The sequence below is a fragment of the Aethalodelphis obliquidens genome, unplaced genomic scaffold, assembly GCF_003676395.1.
Source record: "Aethalodelphis obliquidens isolate GAN/ISIS:26980383/991018 unplaced genomic scaffold, ASM367639v1 scaffold111, whole genome shotgun sequence".
NCBI lineage: Eukaryota > Metazoa > Chordata > Mammalia > Artiodactyla > Delphinidae > Aethalodelphis > Aethalodelphis obliquidens.
Window position 1 is genome coordinate 1,970,414 of NW_020838055.1, and position 20,444 is coordinate 1,990,857.

The following is a 20,444-nucleotide window of genomic DNA, read 5'->3' on the forward strand; positions in this document are numbered from 1 at the left end:
CACTAATGTGGAACTTAGGTGAAGGGGAGGAAAAAAAAGACTGTTTGCTCTTTCTGAAGAGTAGAAAATTCTGAAGTGGAAATGTTTATGTGTCTTGGAGCTATCAATGGCAAAGTTAAAGGGAGTATCCTTTTGGCAGATAGTTGGAAAGCACTTTACGGAACTCCCCAGGCTAAGGATGTGTTCCTGAGCATTTGGTACAAGTTAGAGAGAGTCTGCCTCTGTCCACATGAGCCCTACAGGCCATGCAGAGCACTGGCCAGTCCACAGCCCCAGTCCTTCCAGCTGCTGCTGCCAGGGTCATGTTCCTTAGAGGACTCTGGGCTCCTTGTGGTCTACCACAGCCTGGTTGGTGCCCAGGGACCCCCTAACATCTGTGCCCACAATGCCTCCTCTGTCCTTGATCCCCACATGCACCCCCTATTCAAGCTTGTTTCTCCTCATCTCTTCCTGTCACTGTTTACTCTTCTGGAGGAGCCTACTGTTAGGTGCTTCAGCGTTCTTGGCCACTTTGTCTCTTCCATCTACCATCTAATAAAATTGGAATCAGGATAAAGTGTTCGAGAAATCAGGTCTTTGAGTTGGTGGGGGGAGTTTGGAGGGATGCAGTGAAGATTGCCATATAAATAAAGACTTTTAACCGTTTTAATGCCTTATGAAAATGTGTTGTCTACATTCTCGTACTATAACCGTGTATGTTGAGTTTAAAATACTTCAAGGTCTCCATGAAAAGCCTCAGCTATCACGTCCTGGGATGCCATCAGTACCACTCCAGTGGGCAGACAGTTGAGCTGTGGAAGGGGCAGGGTGGGTTTTTGTACTTGCATTCCTCAATATCTGTCTTTGTATTTTACTTTGCCTGCAGATTGGGGACCACAAATTCAGTGCTCACCGGATCGTCTTAGCAGCCTCAATCCCGTATTTCCACGCTATGTTTACAAATGACATGATGGAGTGCAAGCAGGATGAGATTGTAATGCAAGGAATGGACCCAAGGTACTAAATTCCTCCATCAGGTTTCACAACCTGCTTTCTAGGTGCAGTTTCAGCCTTGTGTTTGGTGCCCTTTGAGGGCCTTCCAGCAGGACCCAGTATCAAGCACAGCTCCACACACACAGTAGGTGACCAGTAAACAAGCTAGAACCTCAGCCCGTGGCCTGAGACAGGGTTAAAATAAGGAGAGTTTTGATGTGTTTTAACTCAATGAGAGTAACACGTCTCATAGGAACTAGAGTCCAAGATACGTTTTTAAAACTAGGACTGGGTACAAAGTTGGTGGTATATTATTCTCTTCACTTTTCTGTGCTAACCTTTCTAGCTGGCAGACTAGTCTTTCAAATAAGTGTCTTCATTCATTACCCTTCCCATCAGTCCAGAACAGTGTTGTCCACTGTTGTCCAACTTCCTGCCTCGATGGAGATGTTCTGTTTGTCCTCTACAAATTGGTAGCCACTAACACATGTAGCTGTTGAGCACTTGAAATGTGACTAGTGGGACTGAGGGACTGAATTTTAAATATTATTTAATTTTAATTCATTTCAATTTAATTTTAGGGGAATTCCCTGGCAGTCCAGTTGTTAGGACTCCATGCTTTCACTGCCGAGGGCCTGGGTTCAATCCCTGGTCAGAGAACTAAGATCCTGTAAGCCACGCAGTGTGGCCAATTTATAAATAAATAAATAAGTAAATAATACATAATAATAAATTTAGTTTTAATTAGCCACGTGTGTCTACTGGCTGTTAATGTGATGACGCAGGTCGAGAAGGTAGCAGAAATCATGGTTATTTGATGGGTGAGAAAACTGAAGCCCGGGAATTCCCTGGTGGAGCAGTGGTTAAGAATCCGCCTGCCAATGCAGAGGACACGGGTTTGAGCCCTGGTCTGGGAAGATCCCACATGCCGCAGAGCAACTAAGCCCGTGCACCACATCTACTGAGCCCGCACTCTAGAGCCCAGAAGCCACAACTGCTGAGCTCGCGTGCCACAACTGCTGAAAGCCGTGCGCTCTAGGGCCCATGCTCCGCAACAAGAGAAACCACGGCAATGAGAAGCCTGCGCACCACAACGAAGAGTAACCCCCACACGCTGCAACTAGAAAAAGCCTACGCGCAGCAATGAAGACCCAATGCAGCGAAAAATATAAATAAGTAAAATTAAAAAAAGAAGAAAACTGAAGTCCAAGGAGGTCAAGCCCAGAGTTTATCCCTCTAAACGTCTCTCAGTGTCCCAGAAAGCCCTCCATAATGGAATCATTGGCTCCAAATGTCAGTAGTGCTGAGGTTGAGCAATTCTGCCCTAGATGAGTTTTAGGGTCAGGAGGCAGTACTATAAACCCTGAAATTGCATCATTTACACACTTACTTAAAGTTATCCTTACATCTAGACCCTCTTTACAGAAATACTTTCCTGACTTCTGTATGAAGGCTTTATATAAACATATTCCACAGTATGCCTTTTGGGGCCTTGAAAGGAAAAAGGCATATTTATATGACTTAAAAGATTTTACTGCAAGTCTGTGAACTGAGGCTGTGTGTTTATAACCTAGGCTACATCCAAGGGTCCACTGTGCACCTACTATGTACCTGGCATTGTTCTGGGGTCTGGGCATGCAGAGCAAACAGGACACGCAAGATGATTCTTGTTGGGAGAGAGACAATAAATAAACCGATGACTCCAAAATATTAGCCAGTAAGCTGTCATTTGTTGCCTAACGTCTTAATCTCCCCATGGTGAAAACTTGAAGGAAAGGAGCTAGGAAACTGTATGGTACCTTCCGGTTGATTGAAGGTGATTTGCTCCAGTACATGGAGAGGATCTGTATACCCACTGCAAGGGTGCAATCTCAGGCCAGCTACTTGTAATGAAAGACATAGAAGTGTGTCTATATCCAAGGGCAGTTGTACACTCTCATCTCTGAGATCTGTGTCTGACAGAGCCATGCTAATCACCATGCACCATCCAAGTGCTTCATTTAACAGATAGACTGAGAACCTGTGATCTGTGCTGCTGTAGGTACTGAGGTATAGCAGAGGAAATAGAAAGCACCTCTTATTATTCCAACTTGCTAGTAGTGGCCATCTGGCAGTAAACAAATACATACATGATATGGCTGGGAAGTGAAAGTGATGTGAAAAAGGTAAAGCAGAATAAAGGCTAGCGAATGATGGTGAGGGTCTGTGCTATTTCAGGGTGCTCAGGAAAGCCCTCTGTGATGAGGTGATATTTGAGCCAAGACCTTAGTTGGAGTGAGGGAGCAAGACATCTGGGGGAAGAGCCGTTCAAACAGAGGGAGTAGCCAGTGCAAAGGCCCTGAAGTGAGAGTGTGTTCAGCATATTGGAATAGAGTGAGGGGGAAAGAGTGGAAGGTGATGAGGTCAGAGAGATGGAAAGGGGCCAGACCACATACAGCCCTATAGACAGAATTTGGATTTCATTCTTGGTGTGAATTGGAAGGCAGAAAAAAATGTTGGAAACCTCAGGCTGGAAACTTATCCCAAAGAAATAATCCAAAAATGTTATTTATAAAAGCTATTATGCTTACCAATAAAGGAAATAAATTATAGCACATTTACATGTTGGATTACTTTATAGCAGCCGTTGAAAATGTCAAACATGGGGAGTTCCCTGGCGATCTAGTGGTTAGGAGTCAGCGTTCCCACTGCCATGGCCCACATTCAATCCCCGGTCAGGGGGAACTGAGATCCCACAAACCGCGTGGCATGGCCAAAAAAAAAAAAGAAAGTTGAACATGAAGTCAGTGTAGAAACATGGGAAAGGGCTTCATAAGTATTACATGATTATATCCATACAACTTAAGCATGCAGGCAAATAGGAAATGGAAATTAATCTAGAAAAATGACTACAGTTGACTCAGTAGTGAGATTCTGGGTCATTGCTTTGTCTTTTCAGAACCTTCTATAATAAAATCATTTGGGCAGTAAAGACAACCTAAGAAGTAGAATGATAGCTATGGTGAAGTAATTATTCCATTCAGGTAGATTCTCAAAGGGCATGGGCTAAATGTATTTGAGAGCGGGGCCCATCCGTTCCTCAGGTAACAATGTCAGCTTACTTAGGGCCTGAGTATCCTGTGGGCCGAACACCATCTCTGAAGAGCATCTTTCCTCTCCTCTAGCGCCCTGGAAGCTCTGATCAACTTTGCCTACAACGGTCACCTTGCCATTGACCAGCAAAACGTCCAGTCGTTGCTGATGGGGGCGAGTTTCCTGCAGTTGCAGAGCATCAAAGACGCCTGCTGCACATTCCTCCGAGAACGGTGAGGTGATGTGATGGGCCTGGCCTGTGTCGGGGAGCAGACCGTGTCATTTCTGGGATCCCCTGCCAGTTTGATGAGTCTTTGGGGGCATGGAGAGTCTCATGAAGGGAGTGAGATGGGAAGATAACTCTGAGGAAATGCCCTTTCTTGAAATCAGCATCAAGCAGTACCCAGTTCTTCGGGATGAACCTTTCAGGAACATGATTTATGGAGCCTTGCCTGTACTCTCCCTTGGTCTGACATGCACCTCTTCTTCTGGTCCTCTCTGTCCAATCTAACCAGCCACCACCAGATTTATTCAGTGCTCCCTCACTGTTCCATAGCTGTCTCCCTCTTTGTTTAGATCCTTCTCCCTCCTTGAATTTCTTGGCCTTCCTTTTTCCTTCTGCTCTGCAAGAGCCCACCCAAATTTCACCTCCTGGAATTCTCTGTCCCCTTCAGTCCCCTGGGAGCAATCATTATATGCTCCTTTAGAGTAAGGACCATGGATTATACCCCTACCTATGTCCAGTACTTGGCCGTGACCTTTTGAGGACTGAGCAGATAAGAAGGCTCTTCCTCCCCCTCAAGAGGCAGAGCTCGTAGTCACAAGGTAAAAGCTGCCTTTAACCACTAGAGGCTTGGGGGTGAGGGTTAGTGCTGGGCTGCCCACAGGCAGGGAGAAACCAGAACAGTGCCCCTCTGTCTGTGGTCTCTCCAAAGCCTGGCTCCACCTGATCTCCTCTGATCACAAGGCCCCTGGCCTGAAGACCAGCATTCCTCTGCCTCAGACCTGGCCTCCTGAACCTCATCCCCTCTTAGAGCCAACCTCTCCCTCCCCCATTTCTGTTCCACCAGCTCAACTCACTTAGCAGCTCTGTGGACCCTGCCTGAGGTCCACATCCTGCCTATGTGGTGCTCACGGGCATCAGTGAGCACTGCTGTGTGTGCAGATGGTCTTAACGACCGTGGTAATGATGCTAACACGCAGGGGCGCTCTGCTGGTTTCGTTGGGAGGTAGGTGGTCCTGTTCGGGTTTTGCAGCTGGAGACCATGTAGTGAGTGCAGCCCCAGAGCCTGGCTTGACCTGCCCTAGGATGCCTTCTGGGTCAGCCTAGAGAGCTGCGTGTGATGGGCTGTAGGGCACACACTGTCTGTCCTACTCATTTGCGAGCTTAAGGACACGGACTGGACTTGGTTCATCTCTGTATTCCCACAGAATTTGGAGAATGACTAAGTAAGGCCCTGTGGAAAGGGTGAAGTTGGCCATTCTCACAAGGGGACAACAGCTCCACCTAGGGGCTTTTGAGTTCATCACTGTCAACACTGGATCCAGGCTCTATTATAAAGTAGTGTCATGTAAAAAGATGCTTAGAAAAGTGATTTTTAGACCAGTGCAGTTTTTACATGCACCAGTGACATATTAGGAAAAGGTACTTAAAGCACAAAGCCTGATGTTTTGAGTCTGTCCTTGACATTTTTCCGTTCAGCACTGGGAGCCCCCTTCTGAAGCCTAAACTCACACCTTATTCCTGTTTCTATTCTCTGCCACAGGCCCCAGAGGTTTGGCCTTTCTGTTTTCTTTTCAATAGCTACCATCACTGCCTGTGTTCCTGGGGGTGGTTCTCCCTGAGCCTGGCTGCAGAGTGTAATGGAGTCTCCCAGCTGTCCCCTTCCTGTGTGTTCTTGAAGACAAGCATGTGGGCCCTTCAGTTTCAAGGTTTGATTACTAAAGACTTGAGGGAAACCATCCTGAGCGGTTGTGAAAAGGACAGGGCATGACTGAGCACAGAAAAGCTGCAAAGCCGTCAGAATTCTTAGAGCAGTAGTTCCTGAAGCCATTTTGCCTGTTAGATATTCAGCCTGCTGATTTTTTTTTTTTCTTTTTTCCCATGAGGTTGGGGGTTGATTTTTTTCTGTGGCTCCTTTTCCAGCCTTCAGATGAATGGACCTCCTTGTTTTTAGGTGAGGATTGGAGGTGTGTATTTTCCAAAATTCTTCTCTCAGAACTGGATCAGAACATCAGATGCGTCAATGAACCAAGCCAATAACTTATTTAATTCAAGTCACTGCTTCCTACCTCCGATAAAGCATTACATCTTATCATGGTCAAGCTATGTCAGCAAGGAAGGAGGTTGTGAAGTGGCTATTGACAGATATGGGTCTCTATCTGCCCTTTGGGTTATTGTCCCTCTTGTCTTCCTCCTTCTCCTGAATGGTCCCCTCTCCTGCATGGCAGCTCTCCCTCCTTTTTCCCCACCAGCTGGCTTACAGACAGGCTCCCCACATCCTACCCTCTTAGATGTGAAAGCCCACTTCAGTGGAAAGTGTGTTTTGTGCTCAATCATTCCAAGCCAGTCAAAGACAACCAAAGGTGAGGCGCAGGAATCCTAACCTGGGAGGGAAAGGATGGAAATGTGTGCCAGTCAGCAAAGTGGATCATCCTTTCCCGCGTCTTTGGACTCTATCCAGTTCCTTGTCCGTGGTATTTGAACCCTCCTCTTGACTTGATGTCAGAGTAGTAGGAATGAGTGAAGCACATGCTGTAGAGGCCCAGGGAGGGTCTGTCCTCGTATCTGATCTGCCATACGTGCTTTTAACAAGTCTCAACCAGGAGAAAGGCTAACGTTACTTGACAGATGACTGAGCTGACATTCTGACCCTGAGTCCCGTATTTCTCCCTGGGCCATGCTGCTTGCCCAGGGGTGCTCAATGCTTATGTTTCCTTGGCCTTTGGAAATGGCCTAGGTTTCCAAAACAATGGACAGAGCCAGTTTAGGCTGGAACGAAACAACAGCTATGCAGAATTTAGACTAGTCATAAAGCCAGGCTCCTGAGATGCTCTGCCCTTTCAGTCCCTGACAGGTCTGCTACTGGCAGTGGGCAATGGTGAATATTGATTAGTAAGTATAGCTTACTGTAACCCTTAAATCAATATGGGGGAGAGGGGGAAGAGAAAGCGTTCTCACAAAGAGTAAACCTGGGCAGTTTTAATCTAATATGTACCATCTCCCATCACAAGATTGTCAGTCACAAAATCAAAATAAGAAAAGCCATATCCCCCATGGTCCACTGCTGTCACCAAGATTTTGGAACTACATTGGGCTCATTTGGAATTTTCTCAGGTGTAATAGTAGTAAGAAAAACAAACATAATATAAATTAAACCAGAAGCTAACTTCATACCAAGCACCATGTCGGATGCGTTTCCTACATTCCTACTTAGTCATGGCCACAGCCCTAGGAGGTGAGTAGCTGTTGTCATCACCTTTTTCTAGGCAAGGCTATTACTGACACTTGAGGAGCCTAAGGAATCCACCCAAGTTGCCCAGTGTGGCAGGGTCAGAATTTACCCTGGGTTTCCCTGGCCCTGATGAGTGCAGGTCTGTCTCGGGACTGTGGGAATGTGCACAAAAGGCCAGAGTTCAATCTCAGCACCACCACTTGCTTGTAGAGGGACGATGAGGACATTTCTTAGTTTCTCCGAGCCTCAGTTTTCCACCTAAAAATGAGAGCAATTACTATTGTGGAGTGTTGTTTAAAAAATCCTGGAGAATGTGTCTAGAAACCCTGGCAAAGTACTTGGCTCACTGATGGTGCCATATAAGTGGTAGCTGCCGCTGTTGACTGAACAGTCGGGCCCATAGAGCCTCTTTTTGTTTAAAAAAAAAGGAAAGAAAAAAGTGTAAGGGTCCTGATATTAAAGAAGTCATTTCTCCATGTGGTTTAAACTCTGATTCTACATCTTCAGGGCCTTCCCGGTGACCAGAGGCAGACATTCAATCAAGAATGTCAACCACTGAAAGAAAGCAAAGTTTTCCAGTATGTGCTCTATTCTTCTCTCCTGGGAGCTGCTTCCCAGGACTTCCCAGAGAACTCACTTCACATAGACACACGGAGCACTAGGCCCAAGAGGCAGGCTCCTTTGAGGATAATCTGCCGTTTTTTTTGTTTTTGGGGTTTTTTTTGGCAGCGTTGGGTCTTTGTTGCTGCGTGCAGGCTTTCTCTAGTTGCGGCAAGCAGGGGCTACTCTTCGTTGTGGTGTGCAGACTTCTCATTGTGGTGGCTTCTCTTGTTGAGGAGCACAGGCTCTAGGCGTGCGGGCTTCAATAGTTGTGGTGCGTGGGCTTCAGTAGTTCCGGCTTGCAGGCTATAGAGTGCAGACTCAGTAGTTGTGGCGCACAGGCTTAGCTGCTCTGCGGCATGTGGGATCTTCCCGGACCAGGGCTTGAATCCGTGTCCCCTGCGTTGGCAGGCGGATTCTTAACCACTGCGCCACCAGGGAAGTCCCTGCCTTATTTTTATACCTTTACAAGTTGAGTCCCAGAGAAGCTCACCTGATGTCACACAGGGGGTTTCCACTAAAGCTGAGGACAGAGCTTGTTTTTTTTTCCATTCTGTAACTCTGCCCAGAACCAACTTGAGAATGATCAAAGATAACATTCTTCCTCTAACTCTTTTCTTTTTATCTTCTCTTACGCCAAAAGGCTTCACCCCAAAAACTGCCTGGGTGTACGCCAGTTTGCTGAGACCATGATGTGTGCCGTGCTATACGACGCGGCCAACAGCTTCATCCACCAGCACTTTGTGGAGGTGTCCATGTCGGAAGAGTTCCTGGCCCTGCCCCTGGAAGACGTGCTTGAGCTGGTGTCTCGGGATGAGCTGAACGTGAAATCAGAGGAGCAGGTCTGTAGAGCAGTCCAGAGGTGACATGGGGGCTGCTGCTCTTTCTCACCTTTGTTTTCTATTTTACTTTTTTCAAAATGTAGATCATGGTGTGTGTGCAGCTGCTGTTTATTGTGGGTTTGCTTTATCATACTGTATGCATTTTTCTTGAAAACTTTTTATACATTTTAGTGTCTAAATAATATTCAGCTGATTTTTATCAACCCTGTGACCCTCATTCTTCAATGTTCAGGTTATTTCCAAAATTTACTATTAGAAATAATGTTTCTGTGAACCAGAAATGAGCATAGATAACTTTCTGAAAGAGTCTTACTCTAAAGGAGAGTAGAGCGTGGGGGCAGTTGCTGGGCGGGGGACATGAAGTCAAGAGGCTTTTGTTTTTTTTAAGATGAGAGAAATTACAGTACAGTTGGACTGCTGATGGGAATTTTCTGGAAGAGAGGGAAGAATTGGTAATGTAGGAGAAAAGGGAGAATGGTGTCCTGGGGTAAGTGAGAAGAGACAGAGTGTAGGGCACGGGGTGTGTGTTTGAGAGGAGCTTAGGCTGTTCACATCCACGGCCACAAGAGGGAGAAGGAGAGCACATGCCCAGCGCAGGGGGAGGATGGGTGGGAAGGGAGATGCCAGGAGTTTTTATTCACACTCTCTTCTTGTTTGTTTCTGTGTTCTCAGCTGAGAGTGAGGATGAGGGAGGAATGTTAGACGTTTGAGGAGAGATGAAAAGGTATGAACCAGTCCTCTAGGAAAGGGGGAGAGTAAATGGACGAAGCTCGGGAAATGGAGAGGGCTGGATAGGAAGCAGGGCCAGATGAGATTTTCAGTCACAAGTTCAGTATGAGCTGGTCAGCCCTGTTGTGTGTTTTCTATCAGCTGCATATACTGGTGCAGGGTAGGGGGTGAATTGGATATAAAGAGCTGGACTTCACCAGGGTACAGATTTTTTTCCAGGTAAGTGTGATTAAGAGAGATAGGAGACTAGCATGGGAATAATGACCCTTGGAATCCGTGTCGGGTGAGAGAAAGGTGAGGAAATAGGCTGCAGGGGACCTGAGAGGGAGCCATGCCCAAGGCTAAGTGGAGTTGGTTGCATGGAAGAGGAGGTGAAGCTATTGGCAAGGTGAGGTGTGGGTGATCACAGGGTCCTCTGAGGACAAAGAAGACATCTTCTTGGAGCGGTCAAGAAAAGATTAAATGAGAGTGTAGGGTGTTAGTAGCCGGAGAGGAGTGAAGGACATCCTTTCTGTTCAACAAAAGTGTGGTGCAAGGTGTCTTAAGAGGACAGTGAGTCAATGTTTCTTTGAGCAGAGGGTGACGAGGGCTGGGTGGTGAAGGGCGTCGGATGTGGGGGGAATTGGACCTGGCCCTGCAGGCACCCAGAGCACCACTGCGGCAAGGCCTCTGCTCATCTGGTCAGTTGGTCATGAGTCCTGGCCTATCATGAAGCTGCCTCGGCAGAAGGAGCCCCAGGCTCCAGGAGGCAAGCCGTTGGGATGTTAGTCCCAACTCAGCTCATTTCCTTAACGTCTGAAGAGTCCTCACCCCTCCGTATTAGTGACCGTTAGAAAAGTGAACTCTGAGCTCAGCAGTGTGGGCCCTGAGATTTGTAGGAAAGGACCCCGTCCCAAGAGCAAGAGGTTCTGTCCCTGGCTCTTCCACTAGGTAATATGACCCAGGGCAGCTCACATCTATTGCAGTGATGCATTCTACAAGGGCTGTGGGGCTTTAGAGGGAGATATCCTTGTGACCAGAGCCCTTAGGGAAGCCTCCTTGGAGAACACGGATCTGGATCCAGGCCTTAAAAGAAATGGAAATGAGTTTAGATGGAAAGGAAGAGATGGGGGCATTCGAGGTAAAGGGGACAGCCGGCCTGGCTAGAGAAGAGGGTGCAGGAGCAGTGGGACGGAAGGTCAACAGCACTTTGTTACAGTACAGGAAGGAAGAAGGAAGCTTTGACAGGTTTTCGTTAGGAAGTCATAATGAAAGCCAGGAAGGTGTTGCAGTAACCTAGGCTTGCCTTTCAAGAGAGTGGGCTGAATGGGGTAGCTGGGGACGTGGAGAGAAAACAGTGGATTCAGGAGACAAGCAGGAGGAAAGATTGGTGGGCCCAGTGTAGGGAGCAGAGGGTTTGAGATTGGAGGGTACAGGGGTGTGGCCTCTGGGTGGAGGAGTTGCCTCCAGAGCTTCCCCTCTCTATTGTGGCAGGTCTTTGAGGCCGTGTTGGCCTGGATCAGATACGACCGGGAGCAGAGGGGACCCTGCCTGCCTGAGCTGCTGTCCAATATCCGCCTGCCCCTCTGCCGGCCCCAGTTCCTGTCAGACCGAGTGCAGCAGGATGACCTGGTGCGTTGCTGCCACAAATGCAGGTGAGCAGAGGTGGGCCTGCACGAGGATGATGCCGAGGGTCTGGACGGAGAAGAGAACTTGGCCACTTAGCTCGGGGGAGGAAGGATTTGGAGTGGTCGTTCTTTTTTTTTTTTTTTTTTTTTTTTGCGGTACGCGGGCCTCTCACTGTTGTGGCCTCTCCCGTTGCGGAGCACAGGCTCAGCAGCCATGGCTCATGGACCCAGCCACCCCGCGGCATGCGGGATCTTCCTGGACCGGGGCACGAACCCGTGTCCCCTGCATCGGCAGGCAGACTCTCAACCACTGTGCCACCAGGGAAGCCCTGGAGTGGTCGTTCTTAATTCACAGCACACAGATTGATCTGCCTTCTGTCTAGAACCTGGAAGAGCCTGAGTCTCTCACCTTTGGGCAAAGAAATGTACCGCATGGGAGCATCAAGGCAAAAGGGGCTTCCTCCCCTAAGTTATTTGAGGATTTTCTGGCATCTCCTTCCATTGAGCTGTTTGTGGACCTACAGGCGTCTATACTGCCTGCCCGGACCCTGTCCACACCAGCAGCTGACTTATTGGTGACTTCCTGGGGCTCCTCATCCTCTTCAGTAAACATTAGTCAGTGTGCTGGCCTCAGGTGGGTCTGCCCAGCTACAGTGATGGGCAGGGGTGGGGCATGTTTAGCAGCATGCAAAACTGTTACCCGGAGTAAATCAAAAACAACAGGGTGCAGCAGAGCCACCAAAACAGCTCAGGAGACGGCAGCCCTGTAGAAGGATTGTTATAAAAGTAGAGCAGCAGAGGAAAATACGCATCTTCCTTCAAGCTGCTCCTCATATTCACAGCTGGTTCAGGAGGGAGTCAGTGGCGTGGTCCACGCAGCGTGAAAGTGTGTGTGTCAGGGAGGGGTGGAGGTGTGGCTGGAGGTAGCTGAGACCCTGTGAGGAGCAGTCTCAAGGGTGCTGTTGGGGGAGTTTGAGCTTTGTTCTGTAGGCAGTGGGCAGTTATCGAAGGGTCTTAGAAAACCAGCTTGGACCCCAGTGTGGAGGCTGGAATGGAGGGGTGGGGCTGGAGGCAGGGAGATCTCTCAGGAGCAGTTGGCTTCTGCTGCCACAGTCCGGGTGAGATGGTTAATTGCTGGGTGTGAGCCATAGGGATGGAAAGGAAGAGCTGGGTCTGAGTGGCAGCAGGATGCGAGCAGCTTGTTGAACCTCCCCAAGGCTAGCTATTTTAGGGAACACCCTGTTTTTCTTCTGTTAAACTAACAGAGATGGGCTCTGCTCATCTTGCCCCTCCAATGCTGAGCACGTCCCAATAGCTGTGTATAGTTTCCCCTGGACTCACCTGGGTTCTTTGAGACCAAACCTTCCAGAAGGCTTCTCCTCCCATGTTTCCCCTGCAGTTGTGGTTGGGGGAGCCAGGCTCAGACCTACAAATGTGGGCCAAGCGGAGAGAATACCTCCTGTCCTAGCATCTTGCACTTTATTCCAGGGACCTGGTGGATGAAGCAAAGGACTATCACCTCATGCCAGAGCGCCGGCCCCACCTGCCAGCTTTCAGAACTCGGCCTCGCTGCTGCACATCTATCGCTGGGCTCATCTATGCCGTGGGGGGCCTCAACTCAGCAGGTATCTTGCAGCTCCCCTTTGTAGAACCCTGTCTTGGATGCCGTGGTTGAAGAAGCACCAAACAACCTAGCCTGGCCCTCTGCTTCCTCCCCCTTGCATGTCACCACCTTTATCCCTCTTGATTTTATATAATTGTTCTGCAGTTAGCGCATGTCAGATATTAATACCATTGAAGCAGAATATCAACGCAAAAGGGCCCTTTAGAAACCCCAGAGGCCTGGCCCCCTTCCTTCACAATGGGGACGTCGAGGCAGGCCCAGAGAACTTTAGCTGTGTTCACACAAGTCTTTTGGCTGAGCAAGGACTAGAACTCAGGTCCTGGTTCCTGAGCCTGCACTCTTCCCCTAATATCACGTCACCTATGGGATTTACTCAGCTTTGGATAGGATATAATCAGAGACCCAGTTCTGTTACCAGGCTAATCACATTCAGTCATGTGGATCTCTGGGCTTAGACTGTGAGAGTGTCACCGTAAGAAGGAAGATTCTCCAAATATGCACGGTCTGCACTATCAATACTTTTTACTCTTCACCTCTTACCTCCAGTGAAACCCACATGCCTTGTAGTCCGTGTATTATTGGCAGTTCTTGTATTATACAGTCAAGTTTTCAGGAAACCTCCATGGGGCACCCCCACTCCTGCCCACCCCAGGCACCACTGCAGGGCAGTAGCAATCTAGGAGAGGGCAGGGGAGACACCTGAATCCTTGCAGTGCAGTGGCACAGGGAGTCGTCACCTTGGATGTGAAGGCCAGGCCTTTTCAGAGTCAGCCCAAGCTTGTGGGAGGTGGGGAGCTGGTGGGCAGTCCTGGGCAGTTTCGTTTTTAATTGAAAGTTAATGGGAGGTGGGTACTGGCCTACGCTACTTGTTAACCATATGACCTGGAAAAGGTAAGTCCTCAACTAGTAAATGCTAGAGCGTGGCAGGTGCTGAGTGTCCCAAAGCAGAATAAAACAGGGAGGGGGTTATTTTATTTGATCTTAAAAAACTGATGAAAACGGTAGGGTTGGAGTTACTATTCCTTGCTTCTGTGACTACTGTTTCTTGAGCACTTGGTATATTCTAGAACTGTGCTAGGTGTTTTACATATTATATCATTTAATCCTCATGGGAACTCTGCTATGGAGATTATTTCACATGTGAGAACAGAAGATGGGGATACAAAGCAGCTTGCCCAGGGTCACTGCTAGGAAGTGAGAGCCGCATTGGAAGCCATCTCCTGCTCTGTGTCGGGGAAATAGTGGTTCCATTTGCCTTCACCTCTGCCTTTAAGCAGGTGAAGAACCTCCTTGCAACTTAAAACTGCCCTCTCTAGAAAGTAAATAAATGCCTCCTGTCTGATTCTGATTTTCCTTAAAGAATTAAGTTTGAGGTTATCATGGCTGCAGTTTCTTAGTGGGCCCTCCTGGCTTGAGTAATTTCTGCGGGAAGAGCTGATAGGACGAAGTTGAACATTCCGTATAATCATTGCGCAACAGCTGTGATCTAAACGAGCGGTCTCATTTGTTTTAATTTGAGTAGCAAATTTTTATGCAGGTGATTCCCTGAATGTGGTGGAAGTGTTCGACCCCATCGCCAATCGCTGGGAGAAGTGCCATCCCATGACCACAGCCCGCAGCCGTGTCGGTGTGGCCGTGGTGAACGGACTCCTCTATGCCATCGGGGGGTATGACGGCCAGCTGCGGCTGAGCACTGTGGAGGTCTACAACCCAGAGACGGACACGTGGACCCGAGTGGGGAGCATGAATAGCAAGAGAAGGTATTCTGGGAGCCGGTCTGTACGTCCTGAGCATACACACCAGGCATCTGGGGGACACCACGCTAGACAAGCAGGGCACATTATAAAGTAGACGCTAGCTTCAGCCTGGGGATCCCCTGCGGCCAGGCCAGCCACTGCCCGTACCTCCTGGAAGCCAGCCCCCATCTGCTTAAAAGTAAAACCCCTGCCTTGTCCTTTGAGGAACTTGGGGAGACAAGACAGGGAAGACAGGGACGTGTGGAAGTTGTATTATTATTTAAGTGCCAGGTAAGAACTAAAGGTTTGTATTATGGAAGACGCGAGGCAGGAGAGAAGCTGGACTGGAACATCTGGAAGATTTCAGGGAAGAGGTGAGATTAAAGTTGAAACCTGAAGAATAAGGAGGATTTAACTTTATTGGTCATAAAAGGGAATCCGAGGTGTTCCTCTTTATACTTTCTTTCCCCCAGGATCCCTGCCCCACATGTGCTTTCACTACCAGGGAGTGTGTGAACCACAACAATGCTCTTTACTTCTGGATGCCACACGTCCCCCAGGCATGAGCACACAGCTAGTTGTGAGGTGGACCGAATTTATATCTCTTTTTTTAAATAAATTTTTTAATTAATTACTTTATTTATTTATTTATTTTGGGCTGCGTTGGGTCTTCATTGCTGTGCGCAGGCTGTCTCTAGTTGTGGCCAGCCTTACTCTTCCTTGCGGTGCGCGGGCTTCTCATTGCGGGTGGCTTCTCTTGTTGCAGAGCGCAGGCTCTAGGCACGCGGGCTCTAGAGCACAGGCTCAGTAGTTGTGGCACACGGGCTGAGTTGCTTCGTGGCATGTGGGATCCTCCTGGACCAGGGCTCAAACCCGTGTCCCCTGCATTGGCAGGCGGATTCTTAACCACTGCGCCACCAGGGAAGTCCCGACTTTATTTCTCTTAACGCCTTCCAGCCACTTGTCTCCTCCTGCTCACATTTCCTGAGTAAGAAAACATAGTGCCTCCATTTAGTCTTCTTAGTGCCAAAGTGACTGGCAGCATCCTTCCTTATGTCAGCCGTGTGTGGGGTATTGTCATGGTTGGACGGCAGGAGCTTTGGAGGGGGAGAGTGTAACTGGACAGGCTCTGTGTTCTCCTACCCTTGGGGTAGCCGCCCCAGATTGTGGTGTTTTGTTTGTTTGTTTGTTTGTTTTGGGCTGCGTTGGGTCTTCGTTGCTGCACATGGGCTTTCTCTAGTCGCAGCGAGCCGGGGCTTCTCTTCGTTGCGGTGCGTGGGCTTCTCATTGCGGTGGCTTCTCTTGTTGTGGAGCACGGGCTCTAGGCGCATGGGCTTCAGTAGTTGTGGCGCACGGGCTTAGTTGCTCCATGGCATGTGGAATCTTCCTGGACCAGGGCTCAAACCCGTGTCCCCTGCATTGGCAGGCAGATTCTTAACCACTACGCCACCAGGGAAGCCCCCAGATCATGGTTTCAGATGACGCTCTGATGTTTCTCTTCCAAAACTAACGGAAGATAGGACAGCCATCCAAGGCCCCCTACCCGTTTAACCAGAACAGCTCTGTGTTTATCCCTTTTATGTATTGAGCTTCCTTGACATATGCCCAACTTTAGGAGGAAAAAGTTAAATGAAACTTTTTTTGAAAGGGGCAGTTCGAAAACCACTGGACCAGTTGCCCTTTAAAGGCCTTTCTGCTTTGTAATTCTCTCATCTGAGAATTTGCCTTACAGACCCCTTTGTCTGGCCATGATTTGGGTTTTCTACTTGTAAGATCATGTGACCGCCAAAAAAAAAGATCAAGTCACTGCATGTGGTCAGGAAGAAGAGTCACGTTGCAGTGTGGAAGTCCTTTGCCACATGAAACTGTCACACATGGTCCGTGATACACATGGTGTATCACGTTCAGTAGTGTTTGTTTGTGGCCTTGAGCAGGGGGGAATCTGCCTTTGTACCAGTAAGATTCACAAAAGGCCAAAGTAGCTTTGATTTTGGAAGAAAAAATATGTGTATAAGATCTACTCCTCCCGAAGCCGTAAGCTACACTCTCATGGTTCCTTCCTCCCCCCACCCCCCACCTCTGCTTCCGTGCTTCCCCTTCTTGCTCCTTGGATACTTTGCAGCTTTCTGTGGCCTCGAATGACTCACTGCTCCATATATATCACCAACCAGGAGGGCCTTTTTCACTTTGATGTCAATCAGTTGTTCATTGTGTGTCTGCTCTGGGCCACTTGCCAGCTGTGATGTCACAGGGTTTGGAGTGCTGTCTGGGAGGAGCCCTCCGGGTAGCCCTTTCCCTCACTGTGGTTAATGCCCTGTTATTAGTAGTGTGGGCCCAGCTCCATTTCGTCCCCTTTAAATTACAGGCTACCTTAAAATGTTCATAGTCACTTCTCCCCTGATGAACCACACACCCTCTGTCCTGCCAGTTGGTGACAGCCTCCTTTCTGCCGTCATTCCCTGTCCTTCTCCAGTCTTCCAGGCTGCTTGCGTGGAGCCTTCTCCCATGCCTTATCCAGTCCACACTGGTCAGCATTTCTCCCCCTTGTCTCTTCACACTGTCTTTACCGTTTCGTTGATAGTTAATCTCACACAGTTTTGTGGCACCTCTCAATTCTTCCTCACATTTTTGTTGAACTCCTAAATTGTTACTTTTGTCCACTTCTAGAAGGATAGTGACATGTCTAGTGAGTTTGTGACCTTCCCACAGTCCTCTCCCAAGGCAGGTCCTTTTCCTCTTTCAGGCTGGTTCAGGGACATCGTGTGTGTGTATCACTTTGATTTGCTGTGTACATTTGGAAGGGGGCTATAAAGCCTGGTACAGTTTATCTTCCTATTTGTTAGGCACCCAGATTCATTTTTAATCTTCTCCAGCATCAGGTTTGAAAACAGTGAATCGGGCAGCTTGGCATTCATGTTTAATTTTTCATGAGGCTTTATGTAGAAGATTCTTAGGAGAACTTGGCATGATGAACAGTGTGGGAATCAGACTTGTGTCATTGAAATCTAAGGCATGCCTCTCTCTGGGCAGCCCTGAGAGGATAGCCCAGACTCCCCAAGCCACAGCTACTCATCTATACAGTGGTGATGGTGATGCTTCATGCAGGATGTGGTGAGAGTGGAAAATAGCAAGTGTGGAGCACCTGATGTGTGTAGTAAGTACGAAACAAACAGAAGCTGTTGCCTCACCCACTAAGACAAACTAGGGGACATGCAGGGCCATGTATGTAATGGAAAGATGTCTGTCAAACTTTATAGTGAATTGCGTGGGGAAATCAAGGTAACACAACAAACGTATGTTGAGGGCTTGTTACGTACGAAGCACCACATTAAGTACTGTGAGGGTCACACTGATAGAGACCCCAGTCTTCCAGGAGGTCCCCGCTTGTTAAGAGGTGGCGGGTCGATTCCTGGTACCCCGTGGGCAGGAGTCTGGCTTGCTCAGTTCTCTAAACCTGGTGCATGGGACGGTGTGCCTCATGAGGGCCTGATGAAAACGTGCTGAACGAATGGACGACTGACAGGAGCTGTGATAAAGGAGCTGTTCTGGGAGTGTGGGGTTGGGAGGGAGTAATTCTTGCTGGGCAATGCAGGATGGCTTTTGGAGGAGGAGAGAGAGGATTTTGACCTGGGCCTTAAAGGTAAATCAGACCCTGAGCACGGCAGGGCGGAAGATGAGCATATCAGGGACTGAGGAGGAGGGAGAGGAAGTAACCCCAGGCAGGGGGGCAGGAGGCAAGAGGAATCACAGGGCAGCTCCTTTCCCCTCAGTGTTACACTTTGCTTAGTCACATTCCTGGGATTTAGGTCTGTTCTAGAAAGAGGCAGTTGGGGGCTAGGTTTACTTCTCAGTGAGCGTGAGAGGTTGCCCCAAGAAGTCTGAGGCCCATCGGGATGACACCTCTGTTTCAGTGCCATGGGGACGGTCGTGCTGGACGGGCAGATCTACGTCTGTGGTGGCTATGATGGCAACTCTTCTCTCAACTCTGTGGAGACCTACTCACCTGAGACGGACAAGTAAGGACTCCAGCTCCCCTGGGGCAACTGGAGCTTGCTAAACAGAGTATGAAAAATCAGAACTGCAATCTTTTAATCATGCTTCTAAGGATAGGGAATATCTCACCTATTTAGCCCCTGTAGTACCTTGCATATAATAGGCATTTAATAACCTTTGGTTAAATGAATGAATGATTAAATAAATTCTAAAAACAGTCTGCTTAGATACTTGGAAACAGTTATTAATGCTCTGTACCTCTTAACTAAATCAGCGCATTTTAATAGAAATGCAGGTGAAAAGGGATGAGAAATAGATGAACAGCCCTTTCCAAAGTGGGTAAGATAGGATTGTGGGGAAAAAAGTTACATTTCAGATACTCAGAGAAGCTTGGGAAACATTGATGTCTGTACCAGCAGAGGCCTCATCTTCCCATAATACATATTACTATTTTAAAGACTGAAAAATTATGCGGCAGAGAAACCTCTTTAACTTCATTTTATCTAACACCTATCACCATCTGGTGGACTTATTTTGCGGAACACTCTTTGGAAAACACTGGCAAGGTTAGCCCGAGTTCTTCATTTCAGTATTTGAATCTGCTTTTACTATAACAATATAAGCACATTAGTAGAATGGATTCATCACAGTGCTTTTAAGCCAATATTCCATTCACTTAACCAACTTACTATGTATCGGGCAGCGAGCAGGGTGTCTCAGATCCTTAAGTAGCACCTAGTCTGTTGGGGCCACAGCACAAGGTGATCGTCCTCCCTTGGGTGCCTATGTCTAGAGCTCTTGGGCACAGAGTGGGGAGGGCTCTCATCTTCCCCACAGCTTGCGGGGAGAGTCAGGTTGCAGAGATGTCTTCTAAGGGGAGACCCATCGTGGATAGTGGGAGACGTGCATCCCAGGTGGGGGGACAGCAGGAAGAGAGGCTTGGAGATAAGAAACAGCTGTGTGTGGTTGAGGAGCAGGTGTGGGTGGCGCATGGCAGGAAGCAAAGCTGGAAAGTGGATGAGGACCAAGTGGTAAAGAACCACATTAAGGAACTTGGACTCTGCCTTAGAGGAAACAGGAGTCCTCACCAGAGGACGTGCTGTGCAGGATCGGAATGGGGATGTTCTGAAAGCCAGGCCACCTGTAAGGGGACTGTTGCAGTGGTCCAGTGAGAGGCCAGAGCTAGGGCGGCAGTAGTGGGATGGGGACAAGCAGTGACTAGGAAGCAAACCAGGGGGGTCATGGTGACCACAGAATGTTGAGGATGATGGAGAAGAGGTCATAAAAATGCTGAGATTATAAGTATAGCAACTAGGTAGCTAGTGGTCCCATTATCGAGACCAGGGAGTGTGATGGAGCAGCAGATCTGTCAGAGACGTCTTGCTTGGGCGATGTTAATTTTGAGTGCCGGCAGAGATGACCAGCTATGGGCCCGAAGCTTAAAGTGAGAGGCGGCAGCCAGAGTGAGCCCTTAGCAGAGGTGGTGTGGGAGGCGATAAGAAGTGGGGAGATTGTCCAGGGTGAGATGGAGCACAGCACAGTTCCCCTGAATCCTTCTAAGCTGTCTTGGGAGGACAGGAACACCAAATCTCATGGCTCCCCTTCTACTTTGCCTCTTTCCTGAAGGTGGACTGTGGTGACCCCGATGAGCTCCAATCGCAGTGCTGCAGGGGTTACAGTCTTTGAGGGCAGGATATACGTGTCGGGCGGCCATGACGGTTTGCAGATCTTCAATAGTGTGAGTCTGGGCTCCTCCTGGGCTAAGGGCACCCACTCTTGTTTTCTTTGAGAGTTATTTTGAAAGGATATTCTTT

General features: G+C 48.5%; 1 protein-coding gene across 30 annotated transcripts in view; it reads left to right on the top strand.

Moving 5' to 3' along the window:
- The window catches only part of KLHL18 (kelch like family member 18), a 74,641-nt gene that overhangs the window by 30,228 nt on the left and 23,969 nt on the right, over positions 1-20,444 (top strand). For 28 of the 30 annotated variants that reach the window (XR_003430833.1, XR_003430841.1, XR_003430837.1 and 25 more), the window contains 8 exons: positions 866-996; positions 4,137-4,277; positions 8,743-8,941; positions 11,144-11,304; positions 12,766-12,902; positions 14,424-14,661; positions 18,549-18,653; positions 20,257-20,368. Coding sequence is in view for 2 of the 30 variants with exons in the window: in XM_027096990.1 (XP_026952791.1) it covers positions 866-996; positions 4,137-4,277; positions 8,743-8,941; positions 11,144-11,304; positions 12,766-12,902; positions 14,424-14,661; positions 18,549-18,653; positions 20,257-20,368 (1,224 nt within the window). In the remaining 28 variants the exon portion in view is untranslated. The remainder of the gene's footprint in view (positions 1-865; positions 997-4,136; positions 4,278-8,742; positions 8,942-11,143; positions 11,305-12,765; positions 12,903-14,423; positions 14,662-18,548; positions 18,654-20,256; positions 20,369-20,444) is intronic. The other 2 variants (XR_003430857.1, XM_027096991.1) reach the window with 1 other exon arrangement.